General features: G+C 40.4%; 1 protein-coding gene across 13 annotated transcripts in view; it reads right to left on the bottom strand.

The window, feature by feature from the left end:
• Positions 1-10317: 10317 nt before the first annotated feature.
• Positions 10318-25017, bottom strand: part of USP54 (ubiquitin specific peptidase 54) — a 107436-nt gene continuing 92736 nt past the window's right edge. For 5 of the 13 annotated variants that reach the window (XM_074830665.1, XM_074830663.1, XM_074830664.1 and 2 more), the window contains 7 exons: positions 23021-23140; positions 21684-21876; positions 17920-19376; positions 15466-15584; positions 14208-14348; positions 12498-12684; positions 10318-11761 (listed from right to left, as the gene is read on the bottom strand). In XM_074830665.1, the coding sequence (XP_074686766.1) occupies positions 11103-11761; positions 12498-12684; positions 14208-14348; positions 15466-15584; positions 17920-19376; positions 21684-21876; positions 23021-23140 (2876 nt within the window). In that variant the 3' untranslated portion in view covers positions 10318-11102. Of the gene's footprint in view, positions 11762-12497; positions 12685-14207; positions 14349-15465; positions 15585-17919; positions 19377-21683; positions 21877-23020; positions 23141-23196; positions 23285-25017 lie in introns of those variants that run through there. The other 8 variants (XM_074830666.1, XM_074830667.1, XM_074830669.1 and 5 more) reach the window with 8 other exon arrangements.

The raw sequence follows: 25017 nt of genomic DNA, 5'->3' as shown, positions 1-25017 counted from the left end.
CCCCGAGGCAGGGCAGGGCGAAGCCCCACCGGCTGCAGCACGGGTGGGGGAGCCATTTTGTCAGGCGGCGAAGCTTGAGGGCGTGGAGTGGCCGCCTTCCTCAGCCGCCGTGAAAGGGGCTCCTCAGCCCTCCCCGGGCACTCCCTCAGGGAGAGGGGCTGTATCCATTCCCTCAGCGGGGGCCCTCTCACCTCGGGGGTGAGGCCCTAGGTGCAGGGCCAGCCCAGGTAGGACAAGAGGTGGAGGAGGACGGCAGATAAGTTGCCCCTGAGGAAGAACCTGGGCATGGCTTACTGGAAGCGCCCAGCACCAGGTAATTCAGCCAAACTTCTCTGCTCCACCGTGGCAGCTGAACAACAGTGGACAAGGGAAAGGGCCAGGAGCAGTGACAGCCATGGGTACCGCAGCACTAGCTGCCCTGGCCCAGTGCCTAACACCCCTCAAAACTGCATGGGGAGATAATAGCACTTGCACCATGGGCCTGATCTTTGCAAATACAGTAGGCCCCAGCCCTTTGACTACAGCCAAACCATGCAAACTTTGTGTAGAGCAATAGGTCCAACCCTATGCAAGGCTTAAGATGGGGCTTGGCCTTGGCAGAGACATTGGTACAACTCTACTACATCTAAACTAATCTGGTCATTCTTTGTGACTACTCCCTATTAAACCAACTTTGCTGATGCAAAAAGCTAAGTAGTTCCTGCTCCTCTTTGTACCAGCTGTTAATTTCATCCGTCTCCTCCTGTTTAGTGTATCCTCAGTTCTACCAGTGCAGGTTAGCTGTAGGACTGCACTATAGCTGAGATCACAGCAATTAGCTAGGTTTAAAAGACAAAACCAAACAAAAGACACCCCCAAAAACCCCAAACCAAAAATTTCTGTATTTGGCATCCCTTAAATATGTCAGATGTAGCAAACATCTAAACATATACATAAAACCACTAAAGACAGTATGTCTAAAGAGTTGTTGCTTTGCATCACAGCTAATAATACAGCTCTGATGTATTATTTGTACTGAGCTGTACAAACTATTTCACACAATAAATCAGGAATTTAAGAAAGAAAAGCTGTTCAGAGGTAATAGTTTCCAGCAGGTCCAAGGGAAATGGATGACACCTGCGGTGAGTACCTGCCACCTTGAGCATAAAAAGCTGTTTGTCTCAAGCAAAAATACATTAAAATTGATGAGTTACAGAAGAGCTTGGGTTGACCTTGCTTTTTTTTTACATAGCCAAGACAGTCCAAGCAAGAAACTTTGAATGAAAGATCACTGTAAAGGCACTCATGGAAGCAACTGAAAATTTTAAGGGAATCAGAATTATAAACCCCTGGGTTATTTATTAATGGCACCTCTAAGTCACCAAAGTGTTGGAAAAACAGAATTCTCTTAATTCCATGTCCACAAGTAAAATGTGTGTGTGTGCACGCAAAAAGAGAGCTGGGATACATTAGGGTATCATGGAAGAAATCCTGGATGACTATTTTGGATTTCATAGCTAAGCTTTCAAGTAGCAGGAATTACTACTTTATACCACATGTTCTGCAAATGTCTGTCATTGTACAACCAATTTAAAGGGCCTGTTTTTTAAATAGAACAAAAGCTCATTTGCTTCAATAGCATGCATGTGTATCCATTCAGAATATGCAGTGAGGGCATGGGAAAGGCAAGGCAGTAAGTAAATGTTGCTCTTATTGACTTAGCATTAGCTTAAAGTAGATCTGCTGGAACAAGGAGCAGGGGGAATGAATTCAGTCTCTTATTTAGAATCAAGAGAAACTCAGTAATAAACGCAATTTGAATGTTTGACAGCGTGAAACTGCAGAGAGATTCTCATATTATAAAGAAAATAATTTGTCCATACATTTCCAAACACACAGAGAGCCTGAGACCTCATTGAGTGTTGTCAGGAATCACCTCTTCACCTCACCTGAAATGCAGCTGCAAGAGAGATGTCTTACTTCTTCCAATTGCTCACTTCTCTCATGAGCCTGCAGCCAACATGAATCTTGTCTCCTGGGGTATGAAGTAAAAGGGGCTGACGCAGTCAGAACTCTTGTTGAAGAAAAAGCATAGCATAATTTTATTTTGCTATGATGCTGTGTCAGAAGGAGACATTATCAGCTTCTAGGCAGCATACCTAGTGCCCTGCATGCTGAAACACTTCCCATCATATCCAGGCATCACCTAAAAGCTCACACAGATGAAATCTTGCAGGGTTTTGCCCCCCCCCCCCCCCCCCCAATACATTAGGTTGATGTGATAAATGACATTATGTCTCCCTACAAACCACACCTCCTTAAAGCATACAACAAATTTGAATGACTTTTTTTTTTTTTTTTTAAACAAGAGCCAGAAAGATAAGTTCGCTAGCAGAGTTACCTTGGGGTTTTATTGTCATTTTTCTAACATATTTCATCTTGCCTCATTAAAATACAGAGCATGTGCCTTTGTCATTAGGACAATACCAAAACCTATATTAGGGAGAGAGAGAACTACAGAACTCCACTTAAGCCCTTTATCTTATCACCAAAGCTTTTTCATGTAGTATTGTCTCTCAATCTGCTAGAGACTCTGGAAGGGGCATTCAAATTGCCCCAACTCACCTTATGATGAAGACAATGCTGATTGATTCGGTACATCTTGTGTTCAAGGAATCAAACAAAGATTAAAGGAATCTACTAGCACCACAAGTAGCATTATGATTGTATGAACTTAGGAACACAGTTACAAACAGAAATGTGGCCTTGCAGGTAGAAGTCAGCGTGCCTTTATAATCCCGATGGTTTCCCACAAATGTCCCACAAATGCCAGACAAATGGAAGTATTTCTGAAAAGCAGAGTCACATTTTACTTCCTGTTCAGCTTTGCCACCAAGTGGCCATTCCATCACACACATTTTAATACCTAATAGAAAAAAAAAAAAAAGAAAAAAGCCTGATTCCTATTCTGACTGGATATTCCAAGCCATTAGCTAGCACTGGACTGTCTTCTGAACAACTACTTTTGTAATGGAGAAACAATTCAGCAAGAAGCACATGGAATAATCCATCTTACTCTGTACCACAGAGAATGGAGCCATTCAGGATGCAGATGATCTGTGTCTTCCCCTGCTCCATCTCAAAGCAGTACACTGAAGCTGCATGCAAAAGGTGTTTAAACAAAAAGGTGTTATGTTAAAACCTAGACTTTTCTGACGCCTTCCCTGACTAAGTACTGCAAGGTATAGTAGCAACTATATTTTAGTAAATCATCACCTCAGACAACAAGTGCTGTTTACTGAAGTTCAGACAGAAGTTAGATGTAAAAATGACTACGTGAAATTCTGTAACCATCTTATGCAGGAGGTCAGATGATCAGAACAGTCCCTTCTGACTCCAACAGCGACATATCTTTAAAACTGGCACAATCCAATGTCCCAGAATCATCTAATTACCCAACGAGAACTTTTTTAAAAACTCTAAGAAGGAAATTGAATCACAGGAGAGAGAGATATATTCCAGATCCCAAGAGAAAGATGCATAGAGCAAATCTTGCAGAGATAAACCAGGTCTGAGAGGGGAAGACATGCTATAAGCGGAAGAGAAGAGATGAGGAAGGCAAAACTTTTAAGAGGTTGTTCCATTTCATTGACTCTCACTAGTGACTGCTTGAAACTGCCCTTTCTGAATTGCCAGAAATGGTATTGCGGTTGATACAAACTGTGAGACTGCCTCAGAACAAGCCACATTTTAAATACATTTTGACGTATTGCTGTACTGAGTTTCAATATGAATACTTGAAAGCTTTCTTTTAAGAGAACACAAGATTTCCCTGCTGTCCCAAGCCAGTTTTTTACGGCAAACCTTATTATCTATAACATGAGGGCATCATTCAGAAAGGTTTGAAAGCATAGTCTTAAGCCATTTTCTCCAGCATCATGAAATCATTATCACTGCAATACTCTAGCTGCCAATATCATCCAGTACTGAGAAGCTGTACTAACTTCAAAAGAAAAAAAACAAAACCAAATTATCAGATAGCTGCTGGTATAAATCACAAGCTGCTTTACTGTTACATTCCCTTCCTGCACACATTTCCTTCATTGTCCGATAACCTCTATGAACAGGCTGTGGCAGTACAGACTACATTAAAAAAGCTAGTCAAGGCCACGGTCATTCTTTGCATCACATCACAACTGTAAAAAACAGGCTAAGGCAACCCAGCCTTTGCCACTTAGCCCGACTCTAAAATTTTAGGTGATTTTTTCACACCAAAACCTACCAGCCACATCTCTAATTTCAATCTCACACTTCTGGAGTGATGGTACCTCAAAGTCTTCCTTAGGTTCCTCAAAACATCGTTCACTTGCTCTGCTTAAAGCATTCTTTCCCCCACCCTTATTATCTAGTTCAAACTTTTCCTTCCTTAGCCTTAAGCGATTGCTCTTTCTTCTACCATCTGAGACCAAGCAATTCCCTCTCTTCATTTATCTTACTACCTTGATGATATTAATAGACTATGATCCAGTCACCTCTACTCACTCTAAAAATTGAGTTCACTCTGCTTTTTGCTGCCCTCCTTTGTGTTCTCTCTAGTTTTCTCAGAGCCTCCACAAGCAAGAGACTTAACTGACGAAGTATTCAAGGTAAGCAGGACTACATATAGGACCTTATTAAAAAAACCCAACCTTGTTGCTCTATAACAGGAACTATGATTTAAAACAGTGTGGTTATTTTTTTTAAAACTTTGATGAAGCATGTTGATCCATGAACATGATGTCCTACAGATCAGAAAAATCCCATTAAGGAATTTTAAAGGAAACTTACGGGGGACCAAACCCACAAAAGGCAGACATATGACGACCCAGTTGCTGAAGAGCACATGCCCTCTTTTCTCACAAACACATCTAGCCATTGTTACCAGATCGCAAAAGTGCAGCTAAGCCTTCAACCTAACTCTCTGCATCCTTTTCCCAAGCTACTGGGACCAAACACTACTAAGTATTAGTAAGAATTAACTGTTCCATTAGGACTGGATAGCTTAAGAAAGGGTTGAACAAAAAAAATGACCCGCATAACTGGGCAAACCTGAGGTCATGACAAATAGGTAAATGAATGCAGAAAAGGATATCCCAAAATAATCCCACATAAGGATTGAAAAGCTTTTCTACTACGTATCTTGTCCCAGTAACTTTATACACAACTAGAAAATTATAAAACCACTGGAGAAATGTGGGCTCTTCTACCCCAAAAAACTATGAGATGATGTTATGAATTTATTTTCTGGTCTGCACCACTCAGCTCTTCATATGAATTAGATCCTTGTGTTCAAATCAGTAGTTTATCGTGAAAAATCAGTTGAGACTCCCCCACACACACCCCTTCCTCTCCCTCTTCAGATGAGTAATGTGTCATAAACTGACTGTTATATCTGCTATATTAAATAGCTTCTTTTAAGCCTCTAAGGGCAGTAAACCAAAACCAGTATACAGTGCTGAAATGGTTCTTTAACATCAACTGAGGTTTCTTCATCTATCTGGAGAAACTAACTGAACTACCAAAGCAAATTGAAACAATTATGCATTATTTCACCCCATTAGGAACAATTAACACATAGGGTCATGAACAATCAGTTATTTTTTCTTACATATACTTAAAAATACATGCCTAATTTCTAAAAACTTGTAGCTGACTTAATGGTGGCATAATGTTAACTTGCATTTGATTGCCATATATCTAAAACAGTCAGTCTGAACCTTTACAAAAAGCTGAAGTTAAGTATGCTGTATTGGAACTAGAGGAATTCGAAAGCAAAGTATTTTCAAGCAACAAAACATGTAGCTCCATAGCAAACAGAACCCAGAGGTTTTTCAAATAGTATATAAGCTATGATGGTAGGTTATACAATTACATTTTTATATACATATACCTACAGATATCTCTCTCTCTCTCATAACCAACACCTTGTCAGACAAGAGAAATATGCATTCATTAGTTAAATTAGCCTTATGTGCAGCATTCCAACCAAGTAATTCAAGGTTAGTAAGTCAAGATTTATAAATCAGAGTTACTTGTGTTCAGCTACTGCTTACTCTTCACATAGATATTTCATGTTAACATGCTTATGCTTAATGTGCTTTAAGATACTCAAGACAGTCTTGAATAGTTTGATTTTAATATTTTTTTGTAATTAGCAAGAGTTCTATGCTTGGATCTCCCTTGATTGACAGTCACATAACAATTAACTGGTATATAAAAACTGAGTAAAAAAACTGGAATGACAGATAACCCTAGACTGCCATCAAAATCACTTTCCTCGAGTAGTAAAAAAGTTAAGCTAAAATTTAACAATACAAAATGATTCTTACATTTATTACTAAAGTGCAGCTTTATTGTATTAACTTTTCTCATGTATTCATATTTAAAATTATTTTGATTAGTGATATATACAGACATAAAGCTTCTCAAGCCCATGATTCACTGGTGAATCATCTGGGACCGGGCTACCCCAAAGTCAAGATAACCATCCTTCAACAAACCCAATGTAAGTTAGTTTACAAATAGACACTTGATCTTCTTATTCAGAATGAGTATACTCAGTGCTTACTCACTCAAGAATGAATACTAAAACAATTCTATTGATGCCAATAAGGAAGTTTAGGTTTCTTCAGCTAAACCCATCCATTTGCGTCTGTTTCCATAAATATGCCAGCAAACATAGTCCATGTTCTGAAGTGACTGTATAGCTGGTCATAGTTGGTATTTTTCTATTAACCAAACAGCAATCTTAAAAACATTTCCAAGTTATATTTTTTGGTTTTAAAGGATAAAAAAAAAATCCTTAAATGTACTGTAAGAATGATGTGGACTGAAAATAACTTCAGTAGTAGCGTGAGAGGATTAAAAAAATAATCTAAAAAATAAGCTTTTTCTAAAACATTTTCTGAAACTTTAAAGGTAAGTCCATCAGTGATATTTAGTAATGGTGGAAGAACTAGCATAAAAGGAGCAGATATCTAACTAGGCTTGGAAAAGTTCTGGACTATGCAGTGATAAAATGCTAGAGGCAGCAAGCGCAGATGGATGAAAATCTCATACTTTTGCTTTTTGCTGCCCATAGTGCTAAACAGGAGACAGCACAGTGGTAGGACACATCTAACTTAAGTGAGGTATTTGTAAAACCTAAGCATGTTTTTATCTTTGCCTAGCTGGCACAAACACTAACTTAACCTACACTGCTCGCCCAATGTCTGTCTATTTATACATACAGTAGTGGTATGTAAGTGTTTCTGCAGAGTTTCATTTACCATGGCATGAACATTATTAAAAGACTCCTGTAAAGAACATTGCCTACTCTCTACATCTGTCAATCTTCCCTTCTCAAAAGCTTCAGCAGCAGACTGAGGACCCTCTCTGCACAGGAATCTATCCCTTAAAAGAAGGAAAGAAAATTCAGACTGACCAATTACTGCGTGTTCTTTGGAAAGACGGACACATTTCATTGAAAAAATGTAAAGCACACGTTTTCTTTCATTTTTTCTTCTTCACCTATCTGTCTGTTCCCTCCTATTCCAAGCCACCCTCACTCTTGTATTTTGCCTTCCTTCTCCCCACACCCCTACCCTGGCCCTCTCACCAAATGACATTAGATGCAAAACCTGGAATCCAGCCTACACTTCATACATCCTACCCCAAACATCACTGGTAAGCCCGTTTCAGCAATGTTAGCAATCATGGAAAATATCAGTAAGGCTGTTCCTTCCCTCTTCCCAAACTCCCTGCATTTTAACATGGGTGCAGCAGCCTTTGTTTAGGAAGGACCAGGCACTTAACCTTGCACTTTTACAGCTCACTTCTCTAAAGCAGAGTGCATTCAGTTAACTCCCCAGTGCTGTACACTCCAGCACATACATACTCCATTTGAACAAATCTGCTGCTCAGTGGGTCTGAGCATGATTTCCCTAAACAGCATGCACAAACTCTGCTGCCTTCAGGAGAAGGAACTGCACTAGGTAGTTCCTTTTCCATATACAGGATTACATTTACACAAATTTGCCACTGCTAGAACACCAACTTACTCTTCATTTTATTATTGTTCTTTTTTGCCCCTTACACTGCTGGGTCTAAACACATATTACAAACACAATAAGAGATCATACAAATATAGGGAATAAGAATTTTATTTTTAGGAGACCTGAAATTAAATTATTTTAAAATGTAAATTTGAGCATGTAGGGGTTTCATTTCACTTAATTCCATCCATTAACCTACTCTGCAGCCAATGACAGATATTTTACAAAGCAAGCCCTGGTTATGTTGCATGAAAGCTTAGAAACTTTATAAACTCTAAGAAAGACTGTTCCAAAATAGCTGATGAATTCCTTGTGGAAGCTCCCTCGTCACCCTTCTTATAGGCAACAGTGAACTTTAATGAGCTATTAAACTAATATATAACTGATTTTTCTAGGGTATAAATAGCCAACAAATATAATCGAAGAGACTTACAAGTTGGCAGTTAGTTGAATTACAAGGTAAATATTAACTTACTAACCTCACTAAGACTTGCAGGCACAAGCTACAGATGAAATAAAAGTATTTTTCCAGCTTCATGGTTTCCTCCCACGTTAAATATATTGCTGAATCTCCTTCAGTTTGTTTCTATTCTGATATACTAACATACTGCTTGGTATGGAGATATTTCAGAGGTTATGTCCCAACTTTTAACTCAACCAAAGGCCTGAAGAGTAATTTCGTAGTAAGTGATATACACAGGACATGTACAAAACAGTTTTGAAACCTGGTAGCTAGAACTATGATGGAATAAAAACAACAGTTCCATTTAAAAGAAAAACTGGATACTGCTGATGATTAAAATGAGTTGCATCAACTCAGGATTATTCTGCAGAGCTTTATGAAAGTGTACTTCCTCCTTTCTCGTAGCTAGGATTAAAAGAAAAAAAAAAAAAATCAATCCAAGCATGGACGTTTTCTTTGCAAATGTTTCATACTCCATATTGATTCCCAAAGAGGTGACTTTGTACTTTATTTTGGCAGATTATTTTTTTAAGATAACTGAGTTCAAGACTACTTAAGCCTCACTCTGCAACACGAATTTTTTAGACCTGTAATCAAGCAAAACATCAAACACTTTCCCATATCCCCATTTGCACCCTAGGGCTACTGTAACTTTCTCCAACTGCTGAAGGTAACAAAAAGCTGAAAACAAACAGGGGCTTCTCCTCAGATTCCCTTTACTTCAACAGTATCATTCTACCAGCAAGACAGAGAACTGCAACAGGAATGTTTCTCTACAAATATCCACCTCTGCATTGCAGTCACTTCCTGAAATTGTAATTTCTACAGCTAGAAATTTAGTAGTTGGCTATGGTCTGTCCATGTGCAGCCTGAGACTAATGGTTCCATTTCTGCTGGGAAACCTTGATCAAACAGTTGTATCAAGTAAAATAATACTCCACTGTTTTATATTTAGCAAACTAGGAAAAAATTAGTACTGTTGAAAGTGTCATGTTATTAAACTGGCAAAACCATTATGTGAAAAAGTCAGAAGTCGGTAGGGCTTTTTTGGAATGGAGGGGTGGGAGAGTGCTTTGTTCTGGTAACCACTGCTAGTAGGGGCATAATCCCTGTAATTATAACAAACATAATAGCAATTATTTAGAAACAAGAAACTGAGAAACGACATTTATTAAAATGGATGAGACTCAGTCTCAGACTGAACAGCAAAAACTGATGAAGTTCCACCGAGCAATGAGGTGCAAAACACGAAACGACAAGCAGGTCCAAGGCGTACCATGCACTAGAGGGCAGCCGAGCCCTTCCGCGGGCTGCCCGCGCCAGAACCGCGCCCGCTGCTGCCCCACGCTCCAGGTAAGCGCGGCCAGAGCCCGTAACCACGCGCCTGAAAGCATTTGCAAGAGCAGGAGTGCAACTCTTATTAAAATGACACTTCTCACTACACCGATCATTTCTAATGACTTCTCTGTCTAAGAGTCCTGTCTGCATACACTACCATCTTGCACAGATTCCATAGTTTTTCCCCCCAAGAAAGAAGTCTCAAAAGACTTTTCAAAGGACACTGTTAATTACTGTCCATTATGAGGAGAAAGTTAAGCACAGAGTAGTGATGAAGCACATCAAATCCAGGGACAAAATTAGACACGTTCTCCAATCTAACTAAATATTTATTACATAAACTTTGTTAATGAACTAGAATAAACAATTTACTTGTGTTTGTTAGTGTATAAGAAAATAAATCCACAGTTTCAGACCAAGTGATGAGTAAAGCCAAATGGCAAAGAAAGCTCATACACGGACAGGTAAATAGAACTATTTTCATAGATTTATTTGAAAAATACTTACAAAAGCAAGTATGTTTGACACTAAAATAGTTAAACTTACTCTGTGTTTACATTGGTGTAATTAAGCGTGCAGCATTAACAGTCTTTTCTGTTTGAAGCATTGTTAGTTTGCCTTAAGGAAGTGGGGAAAATTCTGATTTAGTGATGAACGTCTCCCTGCCACTTCCTCAGCAGCTACTACAGCTATGATCTCTGCCCAAGATCTCAGCACACTGAAAACTGGGTTTGCTTTACTAACTGCCAGCCTGCCAAGTGCAGATTTACTGGAACCTGGAAGGTGAGTCAGGTTTTTTTTTCCCCTAGGAATGAACAGGAAAGTGGAAGGAGAGGAAAACCAAAGGGTTGGGTTTTTTTACGTGAAGAATTTACCAAAGCTACATTTCATGAAAAAGAGTCCTTAAAAATGTCCTTTTGTTAGTGGTCGTCTTCCTTCAAAACATGCGCATACTTCTGAACTTACCCGTAAACCAATGCCCCTGAAGCTTACCATTCCTATAGCATTTTTTTTGCTAGGAGAGGCTGGGACTAGAAGAGCTACGATTCCCCATCCAGACACCAGTTCAGTAGTGTCAGAAATGAAATACAGTGCAATTAGTTTCCACATACTGTATAGCTACATTTTAAGAAAAAACTGGCACAGATACCGATTGGAAGAGTTTGCTGTCTCCATGTAATCCATCCTCTGACAACAGCTATAGTCTGTTCACAGAGTGGTTTATTAGGGCACATGGAGTGGACAGGATCTCACCAGCCATTATTTTGCATGGTGCCAGTAGCTGCTGCTGCTCGAGCCAGCATATTTCTGTGTGCCTCCGAAGCAGAAGAAAAAGTCCCATCCATCACATGCATTGGCAGCATCCGCCTTCTGCCAGGCTGAGGGGTGTAGCTGTTCTGTCGCCAGTCGTCTTCTGGGGGCATATCAACTCTCCTTGGACCCGGGGCCTTAACGCAAGAAGGGGGCACAGGACAACCTTGAGAGGCACCGGGATCCCAAGAAGGCTCATGTGGTATTCTTAAAGTGCTGTAGTCTGTGCTGGCTGGTAGCCTGCATCTGCTGGCATAAGATTCACACGTTTGATGCTGTGAAGGCTGCTGGAGGAAGCCTTCCTGTAAATTCTTGCCTGGCTGGCCAGCATGTTTCCCCCAGAGTGTTGTTCGTTTATCTGGTAACGTGGCTGTTTGCCTGGCAGGGTAGCTCGTGTTCAGCCAGTGGCCAGAGACATTTGATGCTCCACCTCCTAAATACGGATTAACAAGAGGCTTTTGCCCCTGGGAGAGGGTGCCTTTGGGTGCACAAGGGAGACTCCCATAGCTCAGTGCCACACCTGCGTAGTCTTCACCTTGGAAAGCTTCACCCCTGTCAGGCACAACCAAAAGTTTTTGGAGGACGTTCTTCTGATCTCCTGGGGGAGGAGGGGGAAAAAAAAAAAAAAGGTTTGCATAATTACACTTTTTGTGTCATCCTCTCAGAATTTTCAGCTGTGGCCAACCGGTGACAAAAGAAAAACAAAATCACTAGTACATCGAGTTACTGGTTGACATGCAATTCTGAATAAAAGCTAGCCGTACCCTTTCTAGCATTCACCTTCTTCACTGCATTTCCTTCTTATCCTACCACAGCTGCTGTCGCAGACTTCAGATTTCTTTAATAGCCCTTCTGTCATCAAGGAAGAGCCCAACAAAATATTTCAAGTCTGGTAGATCAAACTGGTTTTGATGGCTGTCACAGGGAAAATAATTCTCATGCAGGAATTAGTTATTTCTATTGGCACAACTGCATGCGTGATTTGCTGGAATGAGTAGCTTGTGAAAGTACTCTCATACATGACAGCAAGGTGGCGGGTCTTACTGCTACTTCTACACTAAACAAAATACTTCAGAAAAATGGGAGTATGATTTTATAAAACATCATCATAACGTTTCCATAAAGATTACTCCCTTTTGTTGTGTCCACTTAGCACAGAATCACAGAAAAAACTCAAAAGGGCAGCAAAGAAGAGAAAGAATGCGATTCATCCTTCCAGATTTCTGGAGGAATTCAGGTAGATGGTGAAGTATCTTTATGAAAGACAAGATCGGAAGAGTTGTATTTCAGCAATATTTCTGATCACGAAGGAGGATGAAAAATCCTGTGATTACCTGACGGTTTACGTGCCTTGCCCACCATGCTGGGCATCAGTACATCATGGGGTAGGTGCTGCACCTGGTTTGGGTTGTGCTGGGGATCAAAGGGAAACACAGGAGGATCATGAGGGTAAGGAAGGGAAGTGGAGCTGGAAGAACGGTAGCTGATGTCCACTGGCATTTTCCTCGTATTTGGTGCTTCCTTTTATAAAATGGGAAAGGAGAAGAAAGGAACATAAAATGATGAGTAAACACACAGTTGGGCTGAATCAAAGAAAGATGGTGTTGATCCAAGGAAAGGGATGAGTCACCAGAACAAAAACATGCATCTGTATGTGAAAAACAAATACAAATAACAACTGCATCAATCCAGTAAGGCTCTTACTGCAGTGGTGGGCTACTTAGGAGGATCATTTGACTGGAAATACACCAAGGAGAAAAAGCCAAAACAAACACAAACCACTCATGGAGGTTTGGTTCACAAACTGAATCCACAGAACAAGGGCAGGCACTGAAACTGCCATGCCACACAAGCCATGAAATAAAGATGGGTATTGCTGATCCTTCCTTCCTATGTTCTCACAGGTTTACTGAAAGCTCTGATTTCAGGCTATGAACAGATTTACCTGTTTCAGCTGAAGTATTTACCGATGCTGTACCATTTCCCCCTACTAGAAGGTACTGAACCCAAAGCAGGGATGGCTGAATGGCACGATAGCAAACCATCACAGGCTTGGGCCCGGTGACTAACTTGAACAGGGGCGACAGACAGCCATTCTCCATCCAATTGGCTGCTTCTGTTGTGTGGATAAAAACCTTCAGCAGAGAGGGGCGCCTTGGGTAGCTGGAGGTTTTTAATTGCTTCTCCAGCACCTCCAGGTATGCATTAAAGCCCTCAACTAAAGCATGCTGAGGAGCAAACATTCATTGTTGACATATTCGTAGCTTATGGTACACAGCAGAAAGACAGAATCAGACCTATCAGTCTAAATAACTGATTTTGCAACTGAGACTCTTCTACATTTATTATGCAGTTGGTTTAAAATAAAACCTTAAGCACAGTTTGTGAAAAATTCAATCCAAGCCAAACCTTCAAATTGTATCTGGCTGCGTTGCTAAACACCACCAATAATCTGCTACTGTTTTCCTCACTGGCAGTTTTAACTTGAACCTGGAACTATTTAACAGAGATAACAAAGAAAAAAAGAAAAAAAATTAATCTCCTTATTTTTAGTTACTTCCTGTATGTAACTGGCTGCATGTTATGCACCAAGTCTTGAATTATCTCCCCTTTATGCTTACTTTTACTCTCTAAAAAGGCTACTTGCTGAATATACCCACAAGAGAGCAGAAACTTCCACATGGTTAGTGGTATCTTTTCTAAATTGTAGGTGTATTAGAAGCTTTCTTGAAAATACTCTAGAGTCAACTGAAAAAAATGTTTATACTGGATGTCTTTGTGTACAGGCAAATAATATCAGCTCACATGCTTACCAGCTGCAGCAGGTACTACTCTGCAATGACTCCTGAAGAAGATGGCTTTGTTGCTTAAATAAAAACTTATTCTTCTTCCAAAAAGAGAACAAAAGTTCACAAAGACAAGGCTTTCATCATGGCTTATTATTCAGTTGTCTTCTGTCTGTCTTTAACTACTAAACGCAGAGAAAACAGCAACCCTACACACAGATGATGGCTCTTTGGAAAGCTGTGTATCATTCTACTTACAAAACTGTGAGAAGAGACCAAGGTCTCCTCTCTGTTTGAGATGACTGTCCCACTGAGACTGCGAGCAATGCGACGGAAATTCTCTGCACTGTACATTTCCTCCTCTTCTGGTTCCCTGCTATGTTCTCTGGTATACATGACCTGCAGACAACATCACACATTTCAGAAAGAGCTCTCCATAATATCAATTTTGTATAATAATTAGAGGGAAGAGATCAAGATAAATCTAACAGACTATGCTTCAGTGAAACTCCATGACCTTTTCTTTTTTGAAATCCTTCATTCAGGTACCACCTTGAAAACTTAAAGAAAATGGATCTTTTTGGATCTGGGGATTAAAAATGTTATTCCTTATAGTCTTTCTTTCTTTAGTAAATATACACTGATTGATTTGTCTAAGTAAGATTTATTCTTTTATAAATATCTAAAGCCAGGATATAAACCCTCTACTGGGATGAATCTACCTAAAGGACTGGCTGCTGCTACAGGTACCACTGCCCCTGTAGATATAATCATGGCTCCCACTGACAGCCATCCTATGATACAGTACTACAATCTTCTCACAACCAAAAAAAGCTAGGATAATTTGATGAGTGCTGGAAACTTGTTAATCTTATGTTAGCAAGGGAAATGTTTATTCCTTCTTTTTTTTCCTCTGTTCCATATAAGCAAGGCCATTTAAGCTCCCTTTAATGAGTACTGAAGTACTATAGAAAGTGTCATTTCCCCTTGAAAATACTTGTATGTTTTTATGTACAGGCACTGATATGTAACTGCCAGTTATTTAAACATTTTACTCCAGGAAAAAAAAAAGAAGGAAAAGCATCTTCTCCCACTTCGAGACGACCAACTACCAACTGTAGCAAAATACCAAAATTATTCCCCACTTTCAAAGTACAGTGACACAGTATAAAAAAAAAGTCTGTGCCCTTGCAAGTGGTAACATCACAGTAAGTTGCGTGCAAGACAATTCATGTCAATATGTTCAAAGAGACTAGATCTTGAAGCTTTCAGGGATATGTTCCTCAAAGCCAGAATTTAGATAATTTGATTGCATGCAAGCTGCATGTAGCATGAGTCACTCATTTTTGAGCTAATTAACCCTGAGCTAGACTGCACTTAGAATTCCCTCTAACATTATTATTGATGACCCCAGTACCTTTTTCATAATATATTCCACTTCTCCCATTTTAAATTCTTTCACTTGCACAGGCCAAGCCCTTCCCCCTCTAGCATATCTTAAGTAACAACATGTCACCTTGGAGACAGAAGAGACAGTGGCTCCACACAGACTGCGCTCTATCTCTGCTGTTGGGGTTTTCGAGAGACCCATGCCAGCTGTAGCATGCAGCTTCCTCATATTCAGGTTCGCAGAGACTGAGAAGGAAAACACTATGGTTAAATTCAGTGCTTGATTGCACATTATGGTGCATTTCTGACTATCTTTGATCTGACTCCTGCAAAGACAGACAGACTATACACAGAATGAGCAGGCATCATAGTTCCTTTGAGCATCAATATATAAGCTAACTCCCAATATTTCAACAGGAGAAAGTCTATCGGGATACTCACACATGCTTCACTATCCCTTTTGCAGGCTTCTGGGGAGCAATTAATTGAACTATTTAAATGTACAGCAGCACTTGTCTGGTACAGAGGTGAGAGTTTAGGAGGCCTAAAGGGACAGAAAATCAGCTACCAGGAGGAAGTTACCTGAAGTTACTTAGGATAAACAAGACTCAACAGCTTTAAGTTCCCCACACATTCACCTGCTTGTTCCCACCCAATGCTACAGTTCATCAGCCATTTCTTGTGCTGGTTAAATAGTTTAAAGCGTTATTTTTAACTAGGATTGCTACAGTTACTGCACTTCAGTGCCATCCCCACCAACCAGTTATAATCCTAAAATTTCTCAAGGAACAGACAGGCAGATCAGTGGCCTAATAAAAACAGCCACAGGGAATCTGTCTATAAAGGAAGAAAAGTGATGTGCTGGTAACAACGCATTTTCTTCACTGAAGTGGCATTTGGAGGATCGGGTCTTGGTTTTAATCTCTGTTGTAAAGCTCCAGTAATGAAACAGGGGAATTTTCACCATTATTCTGAATGCAAAGGTCTGACAAAACCAGTTGATATGGGACAGAAAGCTTAAACCAGCATTTACAAATGAATAGGTAAGGTAATCCAAGTTAAAAGTGAGAAAGAGCTGTCCTAGACCCATGCAGGTGATTCTCATCCAGTTCAACACAGTAGATGAGCTGGTTCAAACTTTTTGTTTTTATACAGCATTTGCAGAACTTAGGAAGAGACATCTGAAAGCCACAGCAAACCAGAAGTAAAGATCTCAAACCCAAACTTCACTTTAGAAGAATATCATATCCCTCATATATGCAGTGGGAAAACAGGCAAGAAAAGCGTCAGCATAAGAAACAGGGCAATTGATGAGAGAACTCTGAAGCTCCAACTAACACTAAAGCAACAGGGCTTTATCCTGTTAGATTTCCAGAAAGAGCTTCCAAAAATCAGTAAGCTAAGTAGGAACACATAAGACCTTCTGATTCAAGCCCATGCAAGAGAGTATCTGCAAGGTTGTGAAGTCAGACCTTGCCTAACTCTGAAAGAAAATCAACATGACAACAAATGGTAAATAGCCACCTCTGGATATGTCACCTGGTCTGCCAGTGGACTGCAAGACAAGAGAGTTTCATAGAAAACTCAAGCTGTGAATAAAAACCTGTTCAAGAGTTTACTGCAGCATTCACTCTGGTCACAGCCAGGCTTGATTTCTCAGGAACAATAGAGGCTCCACCTCCACAGGTGCAGGGCAGGGGAAAACCTTTGTGTATGTACTGCAATATATATCACATATATATACATCACTTTGGTACCCATCAAGTTTCAGGCTGCTTTGTATTTAACCAGAAAATTTGTAGCTCTAATGCTACGACATGGATTATAAAGAAACTTACTCTGCTAAGCAGAGAATCAAGGTTGCCCTGTCTCAGGCAGATTAGATCAGCTTAAGTGGAACTGGACTGCTGTCATCAGATTCTGACTGAATGTCTCCAGCAACAGCTGGATGTTCTCACCAACAGCAACAGAATCTGTTTTCTTTCGGCACCAACTAAGCCACAAGGTCTCAAGGATCTAAGTGCAGATTGTGTACTCAGTGCTGCTTTCACAAGTAATTTTCCACAACTTAAAGCAGGTAGTCCGTAGCAAAACACAAGTTCCTCTCATAGATCTGGAAACACTTTTAAAAGTTATCCCCTCAACCAGGTACAGACTGAATTCTCAAATACAATACAATCAGTTAAAATTCACAAATGTGGAGAACATTAACTTTAGGCACAGAAACAGCTTAATAAATTCCAGAGGTGATGTAGGACTTGCAAACAGCAAAATTCAGCAGCCTGACCTAAGCAACTAGCTCCCTGCTTGAAAACGGGATCAGTTATTTCTATGTTACTCTTAACGGATGTTGCGCTCTGTTTGCCAAGACCAACAGCTACTCTGCAGCCTCCCCAGGCAGTGCTATCACACTGCTTCTCTACCTATATAGTTAGAATGTTTTCAGAGTCCACAACCTGAATCTTTCTGCATCTGTGCACAAATTCATGCCCATTTAACTAAATCGACTGGAAAACATACCTTCACCTATATTGGAGTACACAGGCAGGTCAACCAAGAAAAACAGCTGCGTCATTCTTACCTGATTGGTCAAATGGATACCTAGCACTGTCCTGTCTTCCCAAGAAAGGCCTAGTGGCCTGAGATGCCTGCAGACTAGTCTGATAGAGGGATTCCAGTTCTGAGAGCTCCTGTTCTGTGTCTTGATTCCACTGTGGATGCAGATGTACTGGGATCCTGCTCAAGTCATCTCCAACTGCTCTCTGATCAGAAAGCGGTGGACTCCTCCCAGGTACAGGAAGCCATTCAGTATTCTTATTAGCCTTCTGAGAACTGTAATACCTAGTAACATTATCCACCCAACGGTCCACAGGCATAGAGGCAACCATGCTACTAGTAGCTCCATCATCCACCTGCTTCATTCCTCCATCATGACAGTGCCTTTCCATGTAGGGTGCAGGGTCTGCTATATTCTGTCCACCTCTTCTACACAGCTCTTCACTGTGAGAAGAAATACTCTTAGAAGCAACATGTTGGGCACTAAAACCCTCCAAAGAAACTACCCCGTCCCTAATATCCACAGTTGCGTGTAATTTTTCAGAAGAATGGTTTTTGTTCTCTTGATTTTGATTGATTAGCTGTCTGTAACCAGAGGATGAAGGGTTGATGAAAGATTTTTGTGTTAACTTTGGAGACTTCTCATCCTGACACACTGCAGCAATCCAGCCTTTTTCATGAGTACCTTTTCTCTGGGAGGCTGCATGCATTTTCTGAAACTGCTCTGCCAAGGAGCGAACATGTCCCTTTGTACTAAAAGCCTCAGATTTGCAACCTTCTGCTGTGCCATATTCGTCCTGTGAGGGTAACAAAATCTCATGGCTGTTTGCTCTGGAGTACTTATTTGTTTTCTGCAAAGGATCCAAGGAGTACTGCCGTGGAGGGGATGAAGTTGCAGGGGTCATTGCATGATAGGCCCCTAAATGATCAATGCTGGGCCGCACAGGAGAGCTTGCAAGTTTGGAACAAGGACTGTGCTGGCTGTCCTTTTCAGGAGATGCTGCTTGTGGTGAATGTGGACAGGGAAACAGTGTAGGCAAAGACCCAGAGTTTACTGTGTTAGCCTTGGATTTGTACTGAGGTGTGAGAATAGGCGTTATGTTATGAACCTCTTCTAACTTGCTGCTACTGCAGCATTCCCTATAGTCTTTTGGCCCTGCGGCTGTGGAGTCAGCAAAATCCACACTATGGTGGGCATCATTCTCAGTTCTTGCAGACCTCTCTGCCAACCCTTGCCTATAGGGAAAAGAAGGAACTTGGTCATGAAAATCAGCAGAAGCAGACTGGAAGTTTGGAGAGATCCTGTTGGATGGATTGCTTTCAGAAGGGGGCAAGGAGGAAGACTCTGGATATAATGATGAGTGCAATTCATGGCAGGAAGCAGGTGGGTGGAAGAAAGAACTGGACCCAAATTCCACTTCTTTGTTGGGTTCCAGTGGTACCTCCTGGCTCAGCAGTACTTGGAGCGGGCCAGTCTGTTCACTAAAACACACAGAAGGGTAAATGATTAGCAGTAGTCATTGCTTACGTTTATCCCTAGGGTACAGAACTTGCACTAGGTGATATATACCTCAACATACTTTTCTTTGCTAACTGTATTCTGATGAAGACTTTGCATTAATTCAGTAGATACATACATGTTAGCCCTTTGCTTCTAACCCTGATTTCCTAGTATAACTGATCTACTGAATCCATTTCATATTTTTAAGAGTATTTTGCTACAGTTAGGCTCTATGTACTCTTGTACAGCACCCTAGGCACTTTAACCAGCAGACTGAGTGCATGGGTAGGGATAACTGTTAGAATAGTAAAAATAGTATTTATATAAAACAAAACAACTGTTTCCAACATTAACACGTGAGATGTTTTTGAAAATACTTTGAACATGTTCATGATCTGAACATGAACTGACAATATTTCCATAAGGTCCCCTCTCTCCAGGCAACTTCATGAAGAATGACTTGACAAATGGAAGGAACATGTTGAAATTCCCCTCATATCATCTCTGTATTCTGATCTTTGAGATATTTATCCAACACATTAAATAAAATTCAAGCTAAATATATAACTATTATTTTGTAATAATGTGTATTCTACATATACTTCTAAAAGTAATTTGCATTCTTTTATGTACCAATGCAAGACAATTATATCCTTGGGTCATACATGTCCTTGGCATTTTTCTGCATTAGTTAGCATTCTAATATGCAGACACAAAAACCAGTACCAAGTCCATGTGCCTGTGAGAAAATGACAGGCTACAAACAGCTCCAACAGAGAACTTAAGGAAACTGTAACATCATTGCTTTGTTTCCTTCTTGAGATGCATACAATGAAAGCTATCATGAAGACCTACTTGATATGTGTAGCAGAATTACCTTGTCTGTGAGTAATTGCAAACTCTGCACTGCCTCCAATGTTATTTATATCAAGAGTACAGAACTCTGGCTATGAAAAGATTCTTTTCATTGGCTTCTAGTGGAAGGTGTCCCTGGCCATGGCAGGGGGGTTGGAACTAGATGATCTTTAAGGTCCCTTCCAACCCAAACCATTCTACAATATGAATATTAACATTTGGTTGGATATAACTTTTTGCAAAAGTAATGTTCTTTTCACAGAGCAGCAGTAAGCAAGTTCAGCATTAACAAAATTAGTTTAGAAAGTTCCTTTCTTTCATTTTCTTAGAATCTGCCAAAATGCATAATTGGGGCTCTGCATTTCTCCTGTAAAAGAGGATATAATGGATCCCTGATTGACAAAAAGATCAGCCCTCATTACATATAATTCAGCTACTGCAGGAAAAGAAAAGAACATTATGAACTATAGCCTGGCAGGTGTGCAAATTAACTGAGTTTCAGTACATAGCTGTATGTGGCATTTCAAAAAAAAGAAAAGAAAAAGGATTCCCATCTGAGATTTCATCTAAACTTCTGATAATACAACATGTAAGAAAGGGGAGAGGTAAGAAAAGTAACAGTTCAAGAAACAGCCTAGAAATTGGATAGGGATGGTCTAGTGCTAGGAGGGAATGGCATGGGAAGAAAGAAGGAATAAGCTGCATGCTGAAGAGGGTAGGAAGAAAGGATCGGTTACAGCAGAGAGTTAATTATGCTATAGTTAAAGTCAGTATGGAAGAAAGAATCATGAAGAGACACTGAAGAGGCTGCTAAGTCAGGCTACAGGATGCTGGGAAGCACAGAAAGAAAATGAAGAATGATAGAGCATCAGGGAAAGTAGTCAAGGTGACAGAATCAGGATCTGGATCCAAGAGTTGTACCAGTGCACCACTAGAGAAGTGGACTAGAAAGAAAAGATCAGTGTACTTGACACTTCCCAAACTACAGAACACTAACACACACTGGTTGCAGTTCCCAACATAAAAGCAATTATAGGAAGATTTTTACTGAGTCCTGAAACAGCTCCTGATTATAAACAGTTGCACATTTCATCCTAACACAGCCCCCCTTCTAACCCAGGTTATTGCCTATTGTATTCTTTCCCTTGGTGCCTGAAACATTGATGCTGCCAGGCACTGACTGCTACAATTCTGTCACAGATCACATTTTGAACACCTGCACATTGAACTGTTCTGTGAAGACTGGGGTGGGGGCGGGGAAGGGGTAGCTGACGATCTTATAGTAGGATTTAACCTAAAGAAGAAAGGAATAAGAAGTAACACTGTAGGATTTGGACTATCCAGGGGCATATATATAGTTTCCTATTTCTTTCCAGACTGCACTGCTCATAGACGCAGCTCAGATCTGGGTCTAGGTGATATACTTGGACTACCTTGTAGACTGGGCCATGGTGCCGCCCTGTGGTGGGTGGCAGGTTGGCGGCGGCAGCGGCTGCGATGGCTGTTGGTGCTGCATGCGATCCTGGAGACTCCGGGCTTTTCGGATACTGATTTGCAGCTTCTTATCGACTAGGGCTCTGCTGTGAGTGCTAGCGCTGGCATCATGCATGGCAAGTCTTAGTTTAGCTAAAATGCAAAAGAAAACATAGCAGAAAACAAACAGAAAAAAGGAATAAAATTGAAAAAGAAAAAAAAGAAAAAAGATGCAGCAAGAACATAAAACATGGACCATGCAAATACTGCCACAAAAGAGTTCACGAGGATGCTATTGTTTCCATTAATGCACATTAAGCTTAGCCAGGTGTCCAAACACATTAATTGAAACTAAACTAAAATAAAGTACAAAAAAAAATTATCCATGTTTTAGCCCAACTTTTCATCCCCTTCACACAGGCTCTTTCCAACCCTACCACACTGATGCTTCATTCTGTCACCTACCCTTCTCCTGTATCGTTCATATCTGGGACTCCCTTTAAGTGCAGGAATACCCAGCTTGGATTTGAGATTCAGCAAATACCTTGCTGGAATGAAAGCTAATAGAGCTATCATAACAGCTGTATGATGCGCCCCTTGTTCTGCAGTCCATAAGAGCCAATTTCTAAATGCAAATGCACAGGAGCTACCCACTCTGTCTGCAGCCATTCTATACAGAGGGGAGCATGGGGTGAAACAGCCAGCCAGTCATAATGGAAAAAGACTGAAAATAAAATGAAATCACATAGCACACATTCTCAAAGGTCACAATGCATTTAAGCACTTCAATGTCCTAATGCTTTTTTCTTCAGCATAGCTCATTTGTGCTAATCCAAAGGACTCAAGAGTGAGCTACCATTTTCTTCCTATGATACCCTCTATGAGAAACAGGGGAGCTTAATGCCCTTTGTAATTTGGCCTGAGGATGGGGACAAATTGTTAATTGAGTACCAAGTGGCAGGGGGAGTTACCTACTAGGTGCTTGCTGAAATGCACCATTTAGCACCAAAAAGGGCACATCAGCACCCCAGTGCTGCTACTGCCATAGTGCTGGAGAGAACAACAAAAAACAGATGAAAACATGAAAAACACAGAGATGAAGAGGAATAGGACTAAAACCCCCAAAAGGGAATGCTTGTAAAAAGGAAAGATTCTGTCTCCCTGCACGTTCCTAAGGACCAGCTGGATCCCCATATTACTACCTAACCATTTAACATGATTTAATGTTTCAGACTTTCTTCTATGATATTAGTAAACTGTCAAAAGCGCAATAGCTCAGGCGGTTAGAATTACTTACATATAGCTTCGTTACAGAGCGCCAAAGCTGCAGCACAATCCCCCTTCTGCTCCTGATTCAGCGACTCTTCAAAGATTGAGTCTGCCTCCTGCATCGACTTCTCAAAGCCATCACTCCTCCCTGCAATGGGCAGCACCCTTCATTTTGGTTTCATTCATTGCAGAACCCTCACTTACCCTCATTCCATTCGTGACTGCCAAATTCTTCCACATATGGAGTCTCGCAGAGGCTGCACATATCCCAGACAGCACCACCTAACCTTCCCTAAGCAGAAGTACAACTTGAGCACCCTGATAGGCTTGACATCCACACAGTAAAACAATGTGAAACCAGATTTTTTCCCCCCTCAAATTTTGTTTGAGAAAATTGTACTGGCTTATTATATTATTTTCAACAGTCTAAATCAGTACAAAAGATGGTATAGACAAATCACAGTCAGTTCAGATGACTTGTGTCAAGTAAAAATTAATCTAAATTAAATCTAAACCAAAATATATCAGTATGTAAGAAATATAGCAGGTCAGGGCTTTCCTTGTACATTAAGTCCCCTGCCAAAAATCATCTGTCTCTTCAGATAGACAATTACTTCCATAAAAAATGGGGACAAACTGAAACAACTGAGATGTCTGGGGAACAGAACTCAGACTTGAGTGCGAGCATAAATGCCTGCATGAAATACTTCCACAAACGTGTTCAACTGCTGAGACATACTAAATATGAAAACCCAGTGGTCTTGCAGCTTTAGAAGGAAAAATACAGGTTTAAGAAGCTGAGAAGAAAGAAGCAATTATAAAAAATTATTTTTCAACTATTTAGAAAACAGTGTTGGAGAAGAGAAGGATAAGTCATCCTTGGACACAAAAGAGAATGATGATGCCACTGTGTCCTGACATCAGAACATCCAGTTCTTCGAGGAGGAAATGCCAAACAATCCGGTGTCACCTATCAGGCATTGTGCAAGTTATGCACCCAGATATACATATTCAAATAAGGCAGGGGAAAACAGAAACTAAAACTTGACTTTTTGATTTGTTTAGGGGTGGGTTTTTTTAATGGAATGTCTCTGTCACTGTGGTAGAGAACATGAGTATCTTTATCAGTCAACAATAAATTATGTTTTCTCAGCTTGCATAACACATGCTATGGCCTGGCCTGCTCTCCAACACCCTCGTGCACAGATGCAAACACATTTGTTATACCATAAACCCTAAAGAACTCACATGAAAAGCAAGTACTGCAGAGAGAAGTGAGAGTTGTTAGAGCAGCGAGTTAATCAAGCAGCACATTCAGTTTCGAAATCAAGGCTACTGAGGCTTGTAATCAAGGCCAGTATACTAAAGTTAGCTTTCTTTGCATGAATTTAGCAGTTTACTTGAGGGGAAAATGAGTCACAAGTGTTCTGGAGTTCTGCGTACAAGCAAGCCTTCCAGGCAGTCAAGCAGTCTGTTAATGTTAAGCTATTACATCTCTGACTGGGGTGGGGAAAGACTTAAGAGGAATAAACAAAAACTTTTCCAGATCTCAAGTCAATGCCTGTAAACTCCTTAAACATTCTACTAAAGTCTTTTTTGATTAAGGTTATTCTAGTTTACTTTCTTTTTAACAAGGAAAAGCTAAGCAATTTTTGCTTCTACCAACTAATACAACAAGAGATCAAAGAAGGGTAACGTCTTGGAGAATACGCTATTTTCTTTCAGGCAAGAAAAGAGGAGACAACTTCATGCTCAACAACAGAGATTTACTTGTCTATTTTCACATCATTAGCATTTATGTGACCAAAAGTAAACACTAATGCTAATAAAAAAAGATTTCCATCTGCTCTGGTACATTGGAATTTTTCACCTGGTTACTGGCAGGTCACAGCAGGACTGTAAAGGATAACTAAATGGCTCACTGATGGTCAGAAAAAATTATAAAAACATTCCCACAGTCAGACATTCTCACAGAGATTGTATTTTTCAGCTGCCACTGACAATGACTTTCTGGCTACTGAGCAG

Source organism: Strix aluco, chromosome 7 (genome assembly GCF_031877795.1).
Source record: "Strix aluco isolate bStrAlu1 chromosome 7, bStrAlu1.hap1, whole genome shotgun sequence".
Classification (NCBI taxonomy): Eukaryota; Metazoa; Chordata; class Aves; order Strigiformes; family Strigidae; genus Strix; species Strix aluco.
Note: the sequence above shows the minus strand (reverse complement) of the source record. Positions and strands in the feature narration are given on the sequence as shown.